This window comes from Lepidochelys kempii, chromosome 8 (assembly GCF_965140265.1).
Source record: "Lepidochelys kempii isolate rLepKem1 chromosome 8, rLepKem1.hap2, whole genome shotgun sequence".
NCBI lineage: Eukaryota > Metazoa > Chordata > Testudines > Cheloniidae > Lepidochelys > Lepidochelys kempii.
The window spans coordinates 32,486,725-32,504,954 of record NC_133263.1 but is presented as its reverse complement, the minus strand read 5'-3'; the positions used below and the strand labels follow the sequence as shown (position 1 = coordinate 32,504,954).

Genomic DNA, 18,230 nt, shown 5'->3' with positions numbered 1-18,230 from the left:
CTCCTCTCACCTGTAAAGGGTTAAGAAGCTAAAGGTAACCTCGCTGGCACCTGACCAAAATGACCAATGAGGAGACAAGATACTTTCAAAAGCTGGGAGGAGGGAGAAAAAACAAAGGGTCTGTGTCTGTCTGTAGTCGTCTTGGCCGGGGACAGAACAGGAATGGAGTCTTAGAACTTTTAGTAAGTAATCTAGCTAGGTATGTGTTAGATTATGATTTCTTTAAATGGCTGAGAAAAGAATTGTGCTGAATAGAATAACTATTTCTGTCTGTGTATCTTTTTTGTAACTTAAGGTTTTGCCTAGAGGGGTTCTCTATGTTTTTGAATCTAATTACCCTGTAAGATATCTACCATCCTGATTTTACAGGGGGGATTTCTTTATTTCTATTTACTTCTATTTTTTATTAAAAGTCTTCTTGTAAAACACTGAATGCTTTTTCATTGTTCTCAGATCCAAGGGTTTGGGTCTGTGGTCACCTATGCAAATTGGTGAGGCTTTTTATCCAACATTTCCCAGGAAAGGGGGGGTGCAAGTGTTGGGAGGATTGTTCATTGTTCTTAAGATCCAAGGGTCTGGGTCTGTAGTCACCTAGGCAAATTGGTGAGGCTTTTTACCAAACCTTGTCCAGGAAGTGGGGTGCAAGGTTTTGGGAAGTATTTTGGGGGGAAGGACGCGTCCAAACAGCTCTTCCCCAGTAACCAGTATTAGTTTGGTGGTGGTAGCGGCCAGTCCAAGGATAACGGGGGTAATATTTTGTACCTTGGGGAAGTTTTAACCTAAGCTGGTAAAGATAAGCTTAGGAGGTTTTTCATGCAGGTCCCCACATCTGTACCCTAGAGTTCAGAGTGGGGGAGGAACCGTGACAAGTGGCCTCACAGGAAGCACTGCACCAACCCAGGATCAGATAGAGCAATCTGCACCTGCCTACCTCCACCTCTGGCATGCTTCCTTCCTAGCCCTCCCACCGCTGTGCACTACCTCTGTTGGAAAAGTCCCCAGCTGTCCCTCCACTGTAGCTTTACACTTGCTTTGTGCTGCTGAGTTGGGGTTCAGCATCTGGCCGACAAAATTAATTACGTACTTGAATTTCTTACCCTTTCAAACCACTGTTCCCTGATCTGTGGATTGTGTATTAATTATATTGATTACTTAGGATTTTCCAGTTAACACTCTGAGGGTTTGACGGATTCTTGTCTCAAGATCAACCCCAGTTTTATCAAAATTACTGGTCAGTTGGGAACCCCGATATGTATGGTTACAACACTCACACTTCTGTATTTGTAATAGTTTAATAATACAGTTAGCAAAGTCACCAACACTCTAAGCCAGCAAGGTAGACAGAAATAATAAAGAATGTACATTTGAACACCCATATACTCACACCATCCCTTGCAGAACAACCTGAAATATTATCCATTATCTTCCTCATCACTATCACCAGTGGCCATCATCCTGGCACCTCTCAAGGGCAACATACATCTCCCTCTTCCCAAGCATATAGGTGTTTATAATATGTTACACTGATGCCGCTGTGCCTAACACATATTCAGTAGGGGTTTCTCCCCTTTTTCTTATTTGTGTTTCCTTACCCCACTGCCATAGATATAAAGGGAAGGGTAACAACCTTCCTGTATACAGTACCATAAAATCCCTCCTGGCCAGAGGCACGAAATCCTTTTACCTGTAAAGGGTTAAGAAGCTCAGGTAACCTGGCTGGCACCTGACCAAAAGAAACAATAAGGGGACAAGATACTTTCAAAAGTGGTGCGGGGGGGGGGGGAGGTTTCGGTCTTTCTGTTCTGTGTGCTTGCTGAGCACAGATCAAGGAAGCAAGCAATCCAACTCCATTAGAATTAGTAAGTACTAGCAAGGGAATGCATAAGCTTATTTTTGTTTTGGCTTGTGATTTTCTCTGTGCTGAGAGGAAGGTGTATTCCTAGTTTTCTTTTTGTAACTTTAAAGTTTGGCCCAGAGGGAAATCCTCCGTGTTTTTTAATCTGATTGCCCTGTAAGATTATCTTCAATTCTGATTTTACAGAGGTACTTCTTTTACCTTTTTTCTCTCCAATAAAGTTCTGTTTCTTTTTGAATCTGACTGGGGTTTTTCTTTAGTCTCCTAAAAAAACCCAAGGTTGGTCTGTGCTCATCTTGTTTTTTCTCAGGCCTCCCCAAGAAAGGGGGCGTGGTGGCTTGTGAGGCTATTAGGGGGGAGTAGGAACTCCAAGTGGTCCTTTCCCTGAGTTTGTCTAAATCACTTGGTGGTAGCAGCGTTACCTAATCCAAGGTACAAGGGAGAATTTGTGCCTTGGGGAGTTTTTAACCTAAACTGGTAAAAATAAGCTTAGGGGGTCTTTCATGCGGGTCCCCACGTCTTACCCTAGAATTCAGAGTGGGAAGGGAACCCTGACACCTACTAATGTTGGGGTGCCCTTATCCTAGAGTTTAGTATATTAATGATTTCAACTTATTACCGTATACACCAATTTGTTGTCAAGGCAAATTCATAGTTAAGTATTTGCCAATAATTCTATACTAAAATATCCAAGCCTAGTATCAGTTTAATATTCCTGCAGTTGCCAAATGTTATGTACAAACTTCCCTTTTAAACACTCTATTCCCATTTCCCCAAAACTTAGGTGTTACCATTGGGCCACTTATTTGTGCCAAAGTTCATAGGCCTCAAACCTTATGCTAACTGCTTAAGCCAATGAAGTGAGCTGTAGCTCACGAAAGCTTATGCTCAAATAAATTGGTTAGTCTCTAAGGTGCCACAAGTACTCCTTTTCTTTTTGTCTTACAGCAGTAGTTCTCAACCAGGGGTACGTGTATGCTGAGGTCTTCCAAATGGTACAACAACTCATCAAGATACTTGCCTAGTTTTACAAGAGGCTATATGAAAAGCACTAGCAAAGTACGTACAAACTATAATTTCAGACAGACAACGACTTGTTTTTGCTGCCCTGTATACTATACACTGTACAATATAAGTACAATTGATTAATTTTATAATTATATGGTAAAAATGAGAAAGCAAGCATTTTTTCAGTAATCGTGTGCTGTGACAAGTTTGTATTTTTATGTCTGATTTTGTAAGCAAGTAGTTTTTAAGTGAGATGAAACTTGGTCATGAGCAGCACGCAAACCACCCCAAGCCCTGCCCCTTCTGCTCAAGGCCCCACCCCTTCTGTGCCCCCCATTCCATCCCAGACCCCCCCCCGACCCCAGGCTGGTGCCCCAGCCTCGCCCCCCTAGCCCTGGAGCGAGCAGCGCAGCAGCAGGAGGGCGGGCAATGTGGCTGCAGCACCCCCACCCCAGAGCAGTGGGAGGGAGCCCCACACCCCAGCCTCAGAACAGCAGGAGGGCAGACAATGCGGCCTCAGCCTCCCGAGGCCCAGAGCACGGGGAGGGCCGGAGCTGGGGCCATCCCACAGGGAGATTGGAGCATCCGTGCCAAGCAAAAGCTGGAGGGGAAAGGGGCCTGGGGACAGAGCATGGGTGGGGCCATGCCTGGCTGTTTGCGGAGGAACATCCTCCCCCAGCCGATGGCACCCACTGTCCATGCTTGGGGTATGTCAGACAAATGAGACTCTTGAAAGGGGTACAGTAGTCTGGAAAGGTTGACAGCCACTGTCTTACAGGATACAGGCCTGGAGGCTTCCTTGCCTTACTGCTAAGTAAAATTGATGCTAAAGCTAGCTCTATGGGCTGGGCTACACCACACACATAGATATACACTATGATTTTTAATAATCTCAGATCAATTAAACAATACACATTACATCTGAAAAATATGTATGGTTTAGTAAAGACAGACCTTGTTTTATATGTATTTGTACATAATGTAAATAAAACAGATCCGAGTTAAGGAATTTACTTGCTATAAATTTTCAAAAGCAAGTTAGATGTGCCATTTTAAAATGATTGTAACTAACAGATTTACTTGAAAATTCATTACTGAGGAAAAAGTGCTATAGCTGGATACATTATATTCTTCATAAATGCAAGAGGTTTAATTCCTGCTTCAAGTGTAAGCTTCAGCACAACTATAATCTTAGCAATGGAGCCACTACCATGCCTCCACAATAACAGAAATGGAAACGACACCTTAACAACAAAGCTGTTGAGCACCATTTTGATGTCAGTTGATAGTTATTATACATGGAAAAGACTTATTAGATCATAGAAGCCATTCACCCACCCTATGAGAAAATGTACCACATATTAAATCAGTCTTACACATGATCTCAGACAATCATACATACACCGAAAAAGGAAATTTACTAGAATTCTGAATTTTCTGTATCTTAATTACAACAATTCTGTAGCTCAACTGTATTGTTACATTTGTTCACATTATGGCCCCACTCCTGTAAAGACTTATGCACACTCTTACAATTAAGTATGTGTGTAAATCTTTGCATGACCAGGACCTATATTTGTTTTACTTGATACTATTATGGAATTTGAATGATTGTAATGCAATTACTATGCACCGAAAATTGAAGAGAACAATATTTATGCTTCCATTTCTCACATCCTGAACAAAAGTCTTACTGAAGACACAGAATAATTGAGTCCTTTCTAAAAATAAGATTTTGCACCTTTTATCCAAAGATCTCAAAGCACTTTACAAAGCTGAGTCAACAAATAACAATTTATAGAGAGGATAATTAAAGCAGAAAGAAGTTAACTGACTTGCTAAAGGTCAAAGAAATTCAGTAGCAGACCTGAAAATAGAAAGTAGTAGGTGTCCTGGCTCCAAAACACTCGATTCACCAGACCATTGTTCAATGAAGAGACCACAGCTGCAACCACATATGAATGGGAATCCTCACATAAGTAATCCTTACTCAAGAGTATGGATTACAGGATCAGGCCAATGTGCTATACTAACTTTGAATATTTTCATTTTCCCCCCACTGAGAATGCGTTTTGCAACATCTATTGCAATAACCTAACTGTATCATAATGATAAACAGAATTAAGAACTCCTTAAGCATCCATTAACTTGATAGATGAGTCAAGTTCTTCCAAGGCATTACCAACTATGTCAATGATTTCCAGATAACGGACATGTCTTAGGCATGTCATCTGAAATCATAATGTTCCAAAACACAGTAATAATTATGAAGGACTGAAGGTTTAACTCAGGGTTGGTTCCCCCACCACCTTTTAAATCTGACAAAATATCTGCAAGTAAAATATCAGTACAAAAAAAAGACATAATACTCTAAAAATCAGAGGGGTAGCTGTGTTAGTCTGTATCCACAAAAACAACGAGGGGTCCAGTAGCACCTTAAAGACGATCAGATTTATTTGAGCATAAACTTCCATGGGGTAAAAAACCCACTTCTCCATGCATCTGAAGAAGTGGGTTTTTACCCACGAAAGCTTATGCCCAAATAAATATGTTAGTCTTTTCTTTAAGGTGACACTGGACTCCTCGTACTCTAAAAAGAAAACTGAAACAATGCTAAGAGACTGGTTTAAACTAAGACAACAGGAAAACATAGTTTAAGGCTTTTCATACCATTCTTAGCCTGTCCCATTCTAACTTGGACGAGCAGGAGCATAGGGGACTTAACTGTAAAAGTGCTGGAGCAAATCATGTTGAGGAGCAATACTGAGCAATAGGTGGCATAAAGGTTCCTACCTTTTGCAAGTATTAGACCAACATTTACATCTATTTCCCCCCATAGTTAGGTTTTCCCCCTGTTTCTGGCCATCTGCTTTCTAATGCTAGGTACTGTCAATCCCACAAAGCCCACCCTCTAATACCAATTTGTGTGTGTAGACAGATTGCTGGAATTTTATTTATGAAGGAAAAAACTCAATTTGTTATAAGAGATGAGCATCTCACATGTACTGCGTTTACACTGACATTACCTGGACCTCCAATGTGGGCTTCATGATAAATGCATGTTTACATTGTCAGATTTTACACTTCTCCCAAGTACTTACTGTTCCTTGTTCTAGTAAAAGTTGACACTGGCTGAGACATTCAGGGCTGTCAATAAGCTCCAAGAGCACCTTCTCTGCTTGTATCCGCTGTGCTAGATCAGTCCCCTCATAGAGCTGGTTACATAGTACTTCTAGCTCTGCCAAACTCTGTTAAGAAAGAACAATACTGAAACCTCCAAATACGCCTTTCACCTGTGGAAGCCTTACTTAAGATTCATAGTACTGGCTATTTACAAACACTGACATATATCCAGTACAGTAACATAAAATGCTACCTATGCTCAGTTTTCCAGAAAAGTGCAATCAAACCCCAGTAGCTTCTTTCCCTCCCAATTCCCACTGCAATAAGAGTGGCACAGAACTCCAGTAAAATTTATGTGCAAGAGAGACAAACAGATTTTATACCTCAGTACTAAAATGGAAGACATTACACCAGTGATTAAAATTAAGTGACATAACACAATTCTTTTACCATGGACTACTCCTAATTTGAAATTTAGAACAGAAACAACAGGTCTGGTAAAGTTAATAAAAAGAATCCAAATTTAACATGTATTTTTTAAAAAAAGTTTGCTCTCTAACATTAGCTGTAAGTTCCAAAGATAGCGAAGGTAAGCTTTAAATCAACACTTGGCTTATTGAGCATATCTGATAATAGCATGAAAATGTTGTAAGCTATTGACTGAAGAGTCAATATTTGAAAGCACAATGAAGAAAGTACTAAATGCAAAAAGCAGCTATAACATGAGGTACATTTTAGAGAGAGATAATGCAACACAGGAGGAAAAGAGAAAGAATCAACAAGATACTGTTTAAGAGGAAGCCAAATGAAGATTGAAGACCAGAGAGAAATCTATGCAAGACCAACAGAAAGTCACTGAGTCTAACCATATGCTTTATGTTAAGCATGGCTTAACTCTTTGCAAGACTGAGGCCCAAGTCTACAAAAAGTCCAGCTGTCATTTCATACTTAACACTTGTTTTAGAACAACGTAGGGTCAGTACAGTTAGCAATTACTTTGAATCACTATTCTAATAAGAAATTACAATACTCTTTCCTTCCTCCCTCCCGTCCCCCCACTTCACCCCCCAATTATCATGAGAAGGGTGAACACGTTCTTCCACTGGTAGGTTTTAGTGACTAAAACAGAAATTTTTCAGGCTGAGATTTGAAGAGCTGTCTAAGGAGACATCTACACTGCAAATGAAGGTGTGACCGCAGCACAGGTAAGCATATCCATCCTACCTTTAACCTTACTAGCTCAGGTAACAATAGTAGTGAAGATGTGGCAGCACAGGATTCAAAGTGGGCTGGCTCTCCCAGTACAAGGCTGCAGGGTACCTGGATATGTACTCGGGTTGTTGGCCCATGGGTATGCTTACCCATGCTACAATCACACCTTCATTTTCTGGGTAAATTTACCCTAAAAGGGATTTGGACTACCAGCTCCCATCAATGGGAACTGGGCATCCAGATCTCTAAGTGGCTTTGAAACTATCACACACACTGGGCAAACTGAATGTGTTGCCCCCAGCCCAAATACCTGCACCCTCTCCCCCCAAAAGCCCAGCCACAGGGTCCTCCTTGCCCAGATACCCGCACCCTCTCCCCTGCAGAGCCCAGCTGTGGCCCAGACACTCACTCCCCTCCCCCTCAGAGGCCAGGGATCCAGAGGGAGAAACAGCCTGATGCTTGAGCCCAGGCTTGCAGGGAATTTCCTATGTGCCATTTCCTTCCCTCAGGACCTGCTGGGAACTGTAGCTGCCAGGAACCCTCTCCCTCCCTCCGGCAGTGTCTTTTATGTGCGAGCTGGGCTCTGCAGGGTCCAGCAGCTCTTAGTGGTGGTCAGCAGCACTACAACCCATTTCTGTGAGGGAAAGGAAATTCTGCACACACGTTAATATCTGCAAAATTCTGCACTGCGTAGTGGCGAGAATTCCCCCAGAAGTATTAAGACAACACACATCTCATATCCCCCTAGCGCTTCCCTTAAAGGTTAGAGGGGCAAAGAGCCCTTTCAAATTTCCACTACATGCATCTGACAAAGTGGGTATTCACCCACGAAAGCTTATGCTCCAATACATCTGTTAGTCTATAAGGTGCCACAGGACTCTTTGCCGCTTTTACAGATCCAGACTAACATGACCACCCCTCTGATTCTTAAAGGTTTGCATCTCCTAAAGATAAAACATTTCCCTTTCAAGCAACTCACTCCTTGGGTCACATAAAAAGGGAAGATTTATTTATTCCTCTATAAATATAAACTAATGAATGAAAATAAGACCCTGAAAAAACAACATATGTACACTAACGCCCAAACAAGACACTAACTCAAAGGAATTAAACTCTCTTCTGCCCAACACTCACTCACCAACAGTTGTTTATATTCACTTTACCCTCTGACAGTTATTGGCACAATAGATCTTCAAACAAGATCCATACTTATGGATCTGCATCCCCTGAAATGCTCCATGGAATATTGGGTCACTTCTCTTCAATTTCCTTCCTTAGAGCTCATGCTGAGCTACAAACTTCAGTCCAATCCCTCCCTTCTATTTTAGCAGGTTTTTTCTTTCATTCACTGAACTCCCATTGCAGGACATCTCAACTCAAAAGCAAACAAAATAGCACCCTGGGGACTGGCCATAGCAACTCCTCAGGTCATGTCTGGAATGTTTCAGCATTTCAGAGTCCGCCTCTTTCACAGAAAGGTCATTTTAGTCTCTCCTACACTTTACATTGCAAAAGAGACCTTACAGAAGTCCCTTCTCCACTAGAGAGGAGTACAAAAATAAAAGGCACGTACAAGAGCACTGAAGATGACCTTGCAATTAAGACCTGCATACTAATCTCTGCATGCTGAAGCAGCTCCTTTAATCAGCAAGTATTATTTTCCTGATATTAGCAGCCTCTAAACTATGTACCTGGAACTGCACAACGAATCATTTTCCCCCACATATTCTGATATTGTCTCTCTAAGTATCAAACCCAGTACCATCCCACTGGAGGAAGTGGAAGCCACTTTACTGCTACTATCTTCATTCTCCTAGAAACTGGCCTAAAAAAATCTTCCCTAATAAACTCAGACTTCACTTTAGGCACCTCCATTATAGACAACTTACACTGCCACTAAAAAATTGGGATGAGGATAAATCTGCAATCCTTTAAAAAAGAAGTGGTAGCAGGTACCAAGGTCAACATTTTTGTTGAGTTAAAGTTTCACTGGCAAATAAAAATTGGCATTAACCCACCATCATTCGGACACTTAATACACGTTAATTACATAGTCCACTGAGTCTCCTCTGCCACATTATTTCTGAATTATAACCTCCATCCATGCAACTCTGGGGAACAGCAGGAGATAAACCATAGATCATCTCTGATTCCTCCAGGATTTCTTTCTGTAGTTATATAACTCAATGCACGTGCAACATTCTTGGGAATAAATCTGCATACACAGGTCAGTAGTGTGTAGAGCAGTTTCCCATCTAAACTAATGAAAAGAATTGGGATTAAACATAATTATGATTTCCTGTGAAAAATTTATGCACCCAGTAGCACTAAATATAAAGATGAAAAGAATATGTTGGAGAAGAGTCAACCAAGCTTTGGTAAAGGGAAATCACACCTATTAGAATTCTTTCAGACTGTCAACAAACACGTGAACAAGGATGATCCAGTGGATATAGTGTACTTAGACTTTCAGAAAGCCCTTAACAAGATTCCTTAACAATGGCTCTTAAACAAAGTAAGCAGTCATGGGCTAAGAGGAAAGGTCCTCTCATGGACCAGTAACTGGATAAAAGACAGGAAACAAAGGGTACGAACAAATGGTCAGTTTTCACAGTGGGGAGAGGAAAATAGCAGGGTCCTTCAAGCATCTGTACTGGGACCAGTGCTGTTCCACATATTCATAAATGATCTGGAAAAAGGGGTACACAGTAAGATGAAAAATTTGCAGACAATACAAAATTACTCAAGATAGTTAAATCCAAAACTGACTGAGAACAGGTTACAGTAGAATCTCACGTGACTGAGCAGATGAAATTCAGGGTTGATAAATGCAAAGTAATGCACATAGAAAAAAAATAATCTGAACTATACATACAAAATGATGGGTCTAAATTAGCTGTTACTACTCAAGAAAGAAATCTTGGAGTCATCATGGATAGCTCTCTGAAAACATCTATTCAACGTGCAGCAGCAGTCAAAAAAGCTAACAATGTTAGGAACCATTAGGAAAGGTTAAGAAACCATTAAGAAACCATAGGAAGACAAAAAATATAATGCCACTATATAAAGCCACGGTACACCTACACCTTGAATACTACGCGCAGTTCTGGTCACCCCATCTCAAACAAGATATATTAGAACTGGAAAAAGTTCAGAGAAGGGCAACAAAAACAATCAGGGATATGAAACGGCTTCCATACAAGGAGAGATTAAAAAGACTGGGACTATTCAGCATAGAAGAGAGACAACTAAAGGGGGCTATGACAGAGGTCTAGAAAATCATTAATGGTGTGGAGAAAGCAAATAAGGAAGTGTTATTTACCCCTTCATATAACACAAGAACCAGGCATCTCCCAGCGAAATTAACAAGCACAAGGTTTAAAACTAACATGAGGAAGTACTTTTTCACACAACGCACAGTCAATCTGTACAACCCATTGTTAGGGGATGTTGAAGGCCAACAGTATAACTGAGTTCAAAGAAGAACTGGATAAGTTCATGAAGGGTAGGTCCATCAACGGCTATTACCCAAGATAGTCAACCCCATGCTCTGGGTGTCCCTAAGCCTCTGACAGCCAGAAGCTGGGAGTGGATGACAGGAGGACGGATCACTCAATAGCTACTCTGTTCTGTTCCTTCCCTTCTGAAGCAGCTGGCATCAGTCACTGTCATAAGACAGGATATTGGGCTAGATGGACAATTGGTCTGACCCAATATGGCCATTCTTATGTTCTTAATCAATGCAAGCAATCTGCATTTAATGTAATTATTAAAAAACAAACAAATCATAATAACTAATCATATATTAGCTACCTTAGTGCTATTCACTCTGGATGATGAGGAGCTTTTTCTCATCAGTTTCAAATAGATCGTATGCTATCAGGATTAGAACAGTTCCTATCTTACCTTTACTTTCCCTGACTTTGATCTCCCAGCAATAACATTACTATTCTGCAAAGTGTCTCCAAAATTAGCAATTTTACTAAAACCTTTAACTTCATTACAGTTAACAGTGGTGCTTCTCACCATATGAACTGTCCAAATGATGTACTGAGAAAAATTCAGTCTAGTTGTCTTTCAGCATAGGCCATTGGCACTGCTTCAGATACAGGAGACAGTTAAGAGATTTTATTCCCTGGGAAAGCACACACTTTCAAAAGACATTCCTTTGCTAACCAGTAGCATGATCTTGCACAAAACAACACTCATGATTCCTCACTTAAAAAAAATAAACCCTCAATTCAAGATGCAGACAACTAAGTCTGCTTCCAAACAAAAGCATCCACAGCTAAACAAGGACTCCACACCAAAAAAAATCTAGCTAGCATTTTTTTCCTAAGTGTACCTTCACATTTCTACAAATGTTGGCCTGGGTCAAACCCTGATGGCAAACCCATGAGAGGACATTCCTGAGAGAGGTGGAGTTTGTTGTCCTCCATGCCCTTCCCATGAGGTAAACAACAAGGCCTTTCATTTAACCATTCTACCAGGGAACACACACTGGTTGTGGGATCCCAGTGGATGGGTACTCCGTGGAAAAGATAATACTGTCTGGGTCTGCATTATCTTTCCTGACTAAACTGTGTAAGGCTGAAGGAGGAATATTGTGTGCCTTTGGCCGCTCCAGTCCAGCCACTCCACCCTCCATCTCCTAACCATGTGAGACCCCTCTGTGGGATACGTAAAAGGGATGGGGGATAGTGCTGCCGAGATGGCCAACTCCGCTTTCAGGTAGGGAGGGGCAAGATCCATGTGTAGCAGAGACCCTCTGTGTGCAAATCTAAGGAAGGATACAAAGACTCAGGTTGTTCAAGGAGAAAAGTTACGTTCCTAGAATGCTGTCTTTTAATAAAGTTTAGCCTGGGTAAATACAGGACCACACTACCCTCTTAGGGTATGTCTATCTTAAAACCCTACAGGAGAGCAGCTACAGCATTTTAGTGTAGCTTCTCCTGTCAGCATAGGTAATCCACCTCCCCAAGGGGCTCTCTCTTCCACCCATCTAGTGCTGTCTGCACCCGGGGTTAGGTCAGTATAGCTATGTCTCTCAGGAGCGTGGATTTTTCACACCGCTGAGAGATGTAGCTATATCATTATAAGATCCTAGCATAGACCAGCCCTTACTCAAACTGAGATATCCTACTCCTCAGCTACACCTACTGAAATCACAAGTTCAAGGAGTAAAATGATATTCCATGTTACAATATTAACAGCTTTAGAGACATTCCCCATTTTAAGTACAGGAAATTCACTAGTGCTGATAATAGCTCTAAAACAAGAATGATTTTTTAAGTATGCGTATCCTGATCATTCAGCAGAAGAAAAGAAAGTCGTATCCTCAAAGGACTAGCAACCATTTAAAATTTTCTTGACACACTGAAGCCTGAGAGCAAACGCTGAAGAAACTACTGTAATCTGTTTGCAAAGAATTCAAATGAAGCAAAAATGCACCCTCCAAGCTACTGTTTGTGTTTCACTTTTGAAATATTAATTGTAAGAAGATCATTGTACAACTCTAGCTGCTTCAAAGAGCCTCGGGGGAAAAAATACCAGCCCATCCACTAATATAGCTGCTGGCACAAATGAGGCAAACGTCATGTTTCCTCAACACCAGAGTATTTAATCCAGGACTAGGCAGGTGCTTGTTATTTATGACCATTTCCAAATACAGAGGATGCCACCAAGCATTTTTGGGGTTTTTTACTCCAATAGTAAAAGCGGCTGCAGAGGAGACTTCAGAGAAAGTCATCACAGAATTTGAAAATGTAAACCAGTGGCCACTGCCACTTCCTCCTCTAAGTACAACTTTCCAAAGGCAGAATTTCCAACAATGTCAAATCATATTATTCAGAATACCTATAAATAATGGCAGGGATTACAAAAATTTAGGCCCAGAATTCAAGTTAAATCTTGGCCAGAAAGCAACTAAGAGGGACTACAAAGGTGAGGCCTGTGGGCTCAGATGCTCAAAGGCATTTAGGTGCCTAACTCCCACTGATTTCAATGGGAGTTAGGCACCTAAATACCTTTAAGAATCTGGACCTTGATCTCTAGGTATAGAGTGTCTCCTTCTAGAATACCCTTTAATGGCTAGTCCCAAAAAAAACATTACTGCCTCTTCACTATCCAGAAGGTTAGTACCGAGATTAATTGGAACAAGACAAACACGGGAAGAACAAAGGAGCAAAACGAGGGAGGGAACAATGAAATGAATTAGGAGAACAAAAAATGGGATGTTTTCCCTGGCAAAAAGCCATTAGATTCTCTGACAGAGAAGCTTTCATTTCTGGTTGCAAAGATATCCTTCAGAATACATGCAACACAGTTCTGTCTTCCTGAGTCTACACACCAATAGCTCATATCTTTCGAAATGGCAGCAAGGAGAAATTGACAAGACTACTCAGTTTCACTGGTGTTATTCAACCTTTGGGGAAAAATTAAAATGAAATTGACATGATTCTTGTCACTGTATTGCTGCTTGGAAAAACTAGGATCAGCAGAGGCAGACAATGCAGCTACTCATAGGGAGGAGACCCTCATAGTTCAGAGGCTAGAGGACAGGCAAAACAGCAAAAATATCTATCCACCTAACAACACTCAAAGAAGGTCTTCAGGTGAGTGGGGAGGAGAGAGAGAAAAGATCCTTTCTCCTGTCCATCAGCCAGAGAATTGAGATTTATTAGAGACCTAACTAGCTAGAGAATGATATGAAAGATGAAGCCCCTTGAACAAGGTTCAGGGATAGTATACCAATAGAAATCCCAACATCCTTTGACTTCCCAGAAACTGGACTTTTTAACATGATTTCACTGGTAGGCACCCTCATCTTTCTCATCAGCTACCAGTTAGTAGACCTAGTCCTTCTATTAGAAGGCATCTGCTAAATATTTCAAGCTCTGAGTGTAACCTAGAAAGAAACAGCCAGGGAAATCCTAATAGGCCTAATCTAATATGTGACAGGCCCTGTTTAGAATGGATACTCTGAAGCCAGCTGCCTTTGCTCCTCTTCGTCCACACCTTCACCTATAAATGAATGCTTAAAGCTTTGTTTTTTATTTTAAATAAAAGGATTGAATTTACAACCATCAAAACTCAGCTAAATGGCAGTCCAAGAAAATTTTGAAGACAAACCGCTAACAGAATCTCTGTCTAATTAAATTTGGTTTAATTAACCATGGTATGTAGTTTCCCAGCGATTCTGTCAAGGAAAGGGAGACAGTAACTCTAAGAATACATTTCTGAGAAGTATGAAGAATCACTTTTTTTTTTTTTTTTTTTTTAAAAGGTAACCATTGAAACCTTCACTGGATTTGATTGGCTGCCCCTGAATTTGTATAATACAACCTTCAAATGGCCATATACAGTTTGCACATTAAAAACTTGTGGAAATAGCCACTTGGGGGAGGGGGGGTTACAGATAATTTGTACATCTAGGGGATGCTGAAGCTGAAAGAGAAATCAGTCTCTGAATTTTATAGGAAAAAAAGTAACTAACATGTAACAATCCCAGATGCAAAACTGAGTGAACCACTCCCATTCAGATTAAAAGGAAAATGAAACTTGGAAAAAAGCAAGCAAATACATCTGGGGGTAAATAATCCAAAATACACACTGAGAAGGAGAGGAACAAACAAGGAAGCAAAAGTAATGAGAGAGACCTGAAAGCAATAGTGACTGGGAAAAGAGACATAAGTCTGCTATGCAGTATGGTTGTGCTCCAAAAGGTCAACACAATTTTAGGCAGCATCTACTGAGGTACCATGTCATGGACAAGATTATTGACCATCTTTATATCACATCTGGAATTCTGCATTCAGCCCTCGATAAATACCTGATAAAGTACTGATAAATTTCAGAAAATCCAGAATAAAGTAATAAAGGTTATCAGGTCCCTGAAACAAATGATTTATGATCACAGATTAAAAGAACTAAATATTTATAGCTTGACTAAGCGATGATTTACAGACTCCAAATAGCTGAATGTGAGCACAAAGGATGGAAATGAATTATCTGGTACAGTATATCAGAGTACAACTATGAATAACAGGCTGAAATTAAGTCAGAAAATATTTAGGCTGAATATCTGGGTAAACCTCATGCCAATGACACATATTAGGCTGTGGAGTAACTGCCCAAAGGAAATGAGGGAAGGCACATCATATCTGGTTTTTAAAACTACACTGGACAAAACACTAGACAATAGTCAGAACAGGAAAATAATCTAGCCCTAAATGAGTTGGTCTATCCGAGACAGGGCCTGCCGCCCTTCAGCGCACTCTGCAAGGCACATCTATAGGTACAGCCACACTTAAGACGGTGTGCAGAGTTCAGACACTGCACTTCCAGCTAGCATGGGTATAAATAGCAGTGTAGATCGTGACACATGGCTTAGAGTGCTTTACACACCAGTACCTCTAGGGTTTATACCATACAAGGCTCACTGCATGCCACGCAGTGCCTCCCATGTCTATACCACTCTTTTTAGCAGCGTAGTGTCCCACTACCTCCCCCTGCCAGAGCCTTTCCTGGCCACAGTGAAAGGCTCCAGAGGGGAAAGGCTCCAGAAGCTCCTGTAGTGCCTGTAATTTACACACCGTCATAAATGCAGACATACCTTATTAGACAGGTTTTTGCTTGAGGCAAACCGTAGGAAAGATGCACGCTGGTAGGCAGGGACTAACTTGTGTCCTCTACTTGGAATTCTGTCAATATGCAGGAACTTGTTATTTAATCAACGTATTGTGTTTGTTGCATGATGTTTCAAAAAGCACACTGAATTAATAAATAGGACATGCTGAAGGGCACAATTCTCTGCTGCAAGAAACTAAAGTGGATGATTGAATATAGGTATTTTCCACTAGCCTATTTTAAAAAATAACACCATTACTGTGGGGAAAGCCAGTGACAGATTACAGAGAGCAGACATAGGAAATACACTGCCCCTCCAAGCAGAAATGGAATTGGCATAACCCTCTCCTAATATGATACCAACCCACGTGGTCACATGCAACTGATGCCTGTATTTCCCAAATGCACTCCAATCTGGTTTGAAGTAGCTGCAGCAATGCTTTGGAAAACACAGCAAGACAGCCAATGCAAAGGAGTCAGGTGCAAAGGTGCCAACTGTCTATAAATGACCCAGGAAGCTGAAGCAGGAGTAGAGATGTGTGGGAAATTAAATATCCCTTCCTCAGAAATTTTAATGTCCAACTTCTGTTCTGATTTTTTCCCCCAGACGTGTCAAATTTTCAGCAGAAGAGAAATTCCATTTCCTGCACAGCTCTGTTCCTGCTCCCTATATCATTTGCATCCTGGGAGTACCTTTGCACTGGCTATCTTGCTACATCGGTCCCCCTTTCACACCCAGAGGCACTAGCACTGTACCAGTATTATTCCCCCTGTAGAGTATGGCACCATCCCTCCAGCTTTCTGCAACCTTCCAGGCACCGTCTTTTCCGCAACCCTAACCCCAGTGCCCACCAACCCACCTCTTTGGTACCCCTCCCGACCCACCTGGCATCCCCCAGTATCTCTCCCTGACCCACCCTGGCACCCCCCTGCATCCCTTCCCGACCCAACCTGGCACCCCTTTTGGTACACTCCTCCACAACCCACCTGGCAATCCCTTCGGTACACCCCTCCCCGACCCACCTTAGCACCCCCCTAGTTCCTCTCCGCGACCCATCCTGGCACCCCTTTCGGTACCCCCCCCCACGACCCACCCCAGCATCCCCCTCCCCACCCTGGCACACCCCACGACGCACTCTGGTACTACCTCCTCCCCTCCCCCCCACGCACCCCTTACCCCATCCCCAGCCTGGCCCCACCCCATGGCCCGGTTCCCCGGCGCACACCCCCAGCCGGCCTGCCTGGCTCGCTGCCCCCGGGGCCATTTCCGTGGCCGACCCAGCGCGCCACAGCAGCTCCAACCGCCAGGCCGGCTCCCAACGGCTCCTCCGCCCGGCCCGCCCCGGCCCGCGGTGCACTGACCTGGACGTGCCGCGCCATCTTCCCGAGCGGCACCGGGAGCCGGGCGTGGGGGCCGTGCCCGGCCCGGGCCAGGGGGCAACGCGGGGCGGGCCGGGGCGGGGGCAGCGTGTACAGCCGGGGAGGGGGAGAATGCAGTGTGTGGAGCCGGGGGGGCGGGGCGATACAGTGAGGGAGAAGGGAAGCGAGCCGAAGGGGGCAGTGTGAAGGGGCGGGGCGACAGCAAGGGGGAGGAGCAATACAGTGCATGGGGGAGGGGGGCAGGGTGAAAGGGGATGCAGTGTGTTTCTGGGGTGGTGGGGGCGATGCAGTGTTGGGGAGGGGGAGAAGAGCGAAAGGAGAATGGGGGCAGAAAGGAAGTGTGGGGGAATGCAGTGGTAAACTGGGGAGGGGGGGGAAGTGTCGCAGAGTGTATGCAGTGATGAGATGGGCAGAGGGGAGGCAGTGCACAGCCAGCAGAGAGCGGAGAGAGCCACGCCGTACAGCTACGCAGGGCGAGGGGGGGAATAATGCAGTGTAAGCCAGCAGGGAGTGGGGGAGGCAGTGCAGAGCAGGGCAGCTGAGAGCAGGGGGACATGAGAGCGGAATGTGGAGCGTGCTGGGGGCGATGGGAGGCACGGAGCAGCCAGCGCTAATAAGGTGGAGCATACAATCCAGTCCAGAGTAGATGGGGGCAAGAGGGTTGGTGGAGATGGACTGTTACTCCATTTCCTCTGTTCAGTGTGGTGCATGGTCCCATTTCTCTTGCTGCATACAGTGGAGGGGATGCTGAGGGTGACGGCATGCTAGGCTGGAGGGATGTGGTAATTGGACAAAAGCCATAAGACTAATGCCCTGTACGTGCCACCATTGCCATCAATGGTGACGTTGCTGTGAGTCAAGATGTCCGGGACTCTATTGAATCAAGTGGATCAGGACCTTTATCCAATAAATGGTCTTTTTGCTGCTGTGGTCTTGGTGGCTGGTAGAGGCAGAGGAACACATCACTGCTAGCAAGTGACTCAATGACTCCAAAATCCCCTGCTTGGTGTAGGAAAATGATCCT

The 18,230-nt window shown here is 43.1% G+C and overlaps 1 protein-coding gene across 3 annotated transcripts in view; it reads right to left on the bottom strand.

Annotated features, from left to right (window-relative positions):
* Positions 1–17,333, bottom strand: part of RANBP17 (RAN binding protein 17) — a 276,059-nt gene extending 258,726 nt beyond the window's left edge. For all 3 annotated transcript variants that reach the window (XM_073355989.1, XM_073355992.1, XM_073355990.1), the window contains exons 1-2: positions 17,189–17,333; positions 5,965–6,111 (exon numbers count right to left, since the gene is read on the bottom strand). In XM_073355989.1, the coding sequence (XP_073212090.1) occupies positions 5,965–6,111; positions 17,189–17,206 (165 nt within the window). In that variant the 5' untranslated portion in view covers positions 17,207–17,333. The remainder of the gene's footprint in view (positions 1–5,964; positions 6,112–17,188) is intronic.
* Between the last annotated feature and the right edge of the window lie 897 nt (positions 17,334–18,230).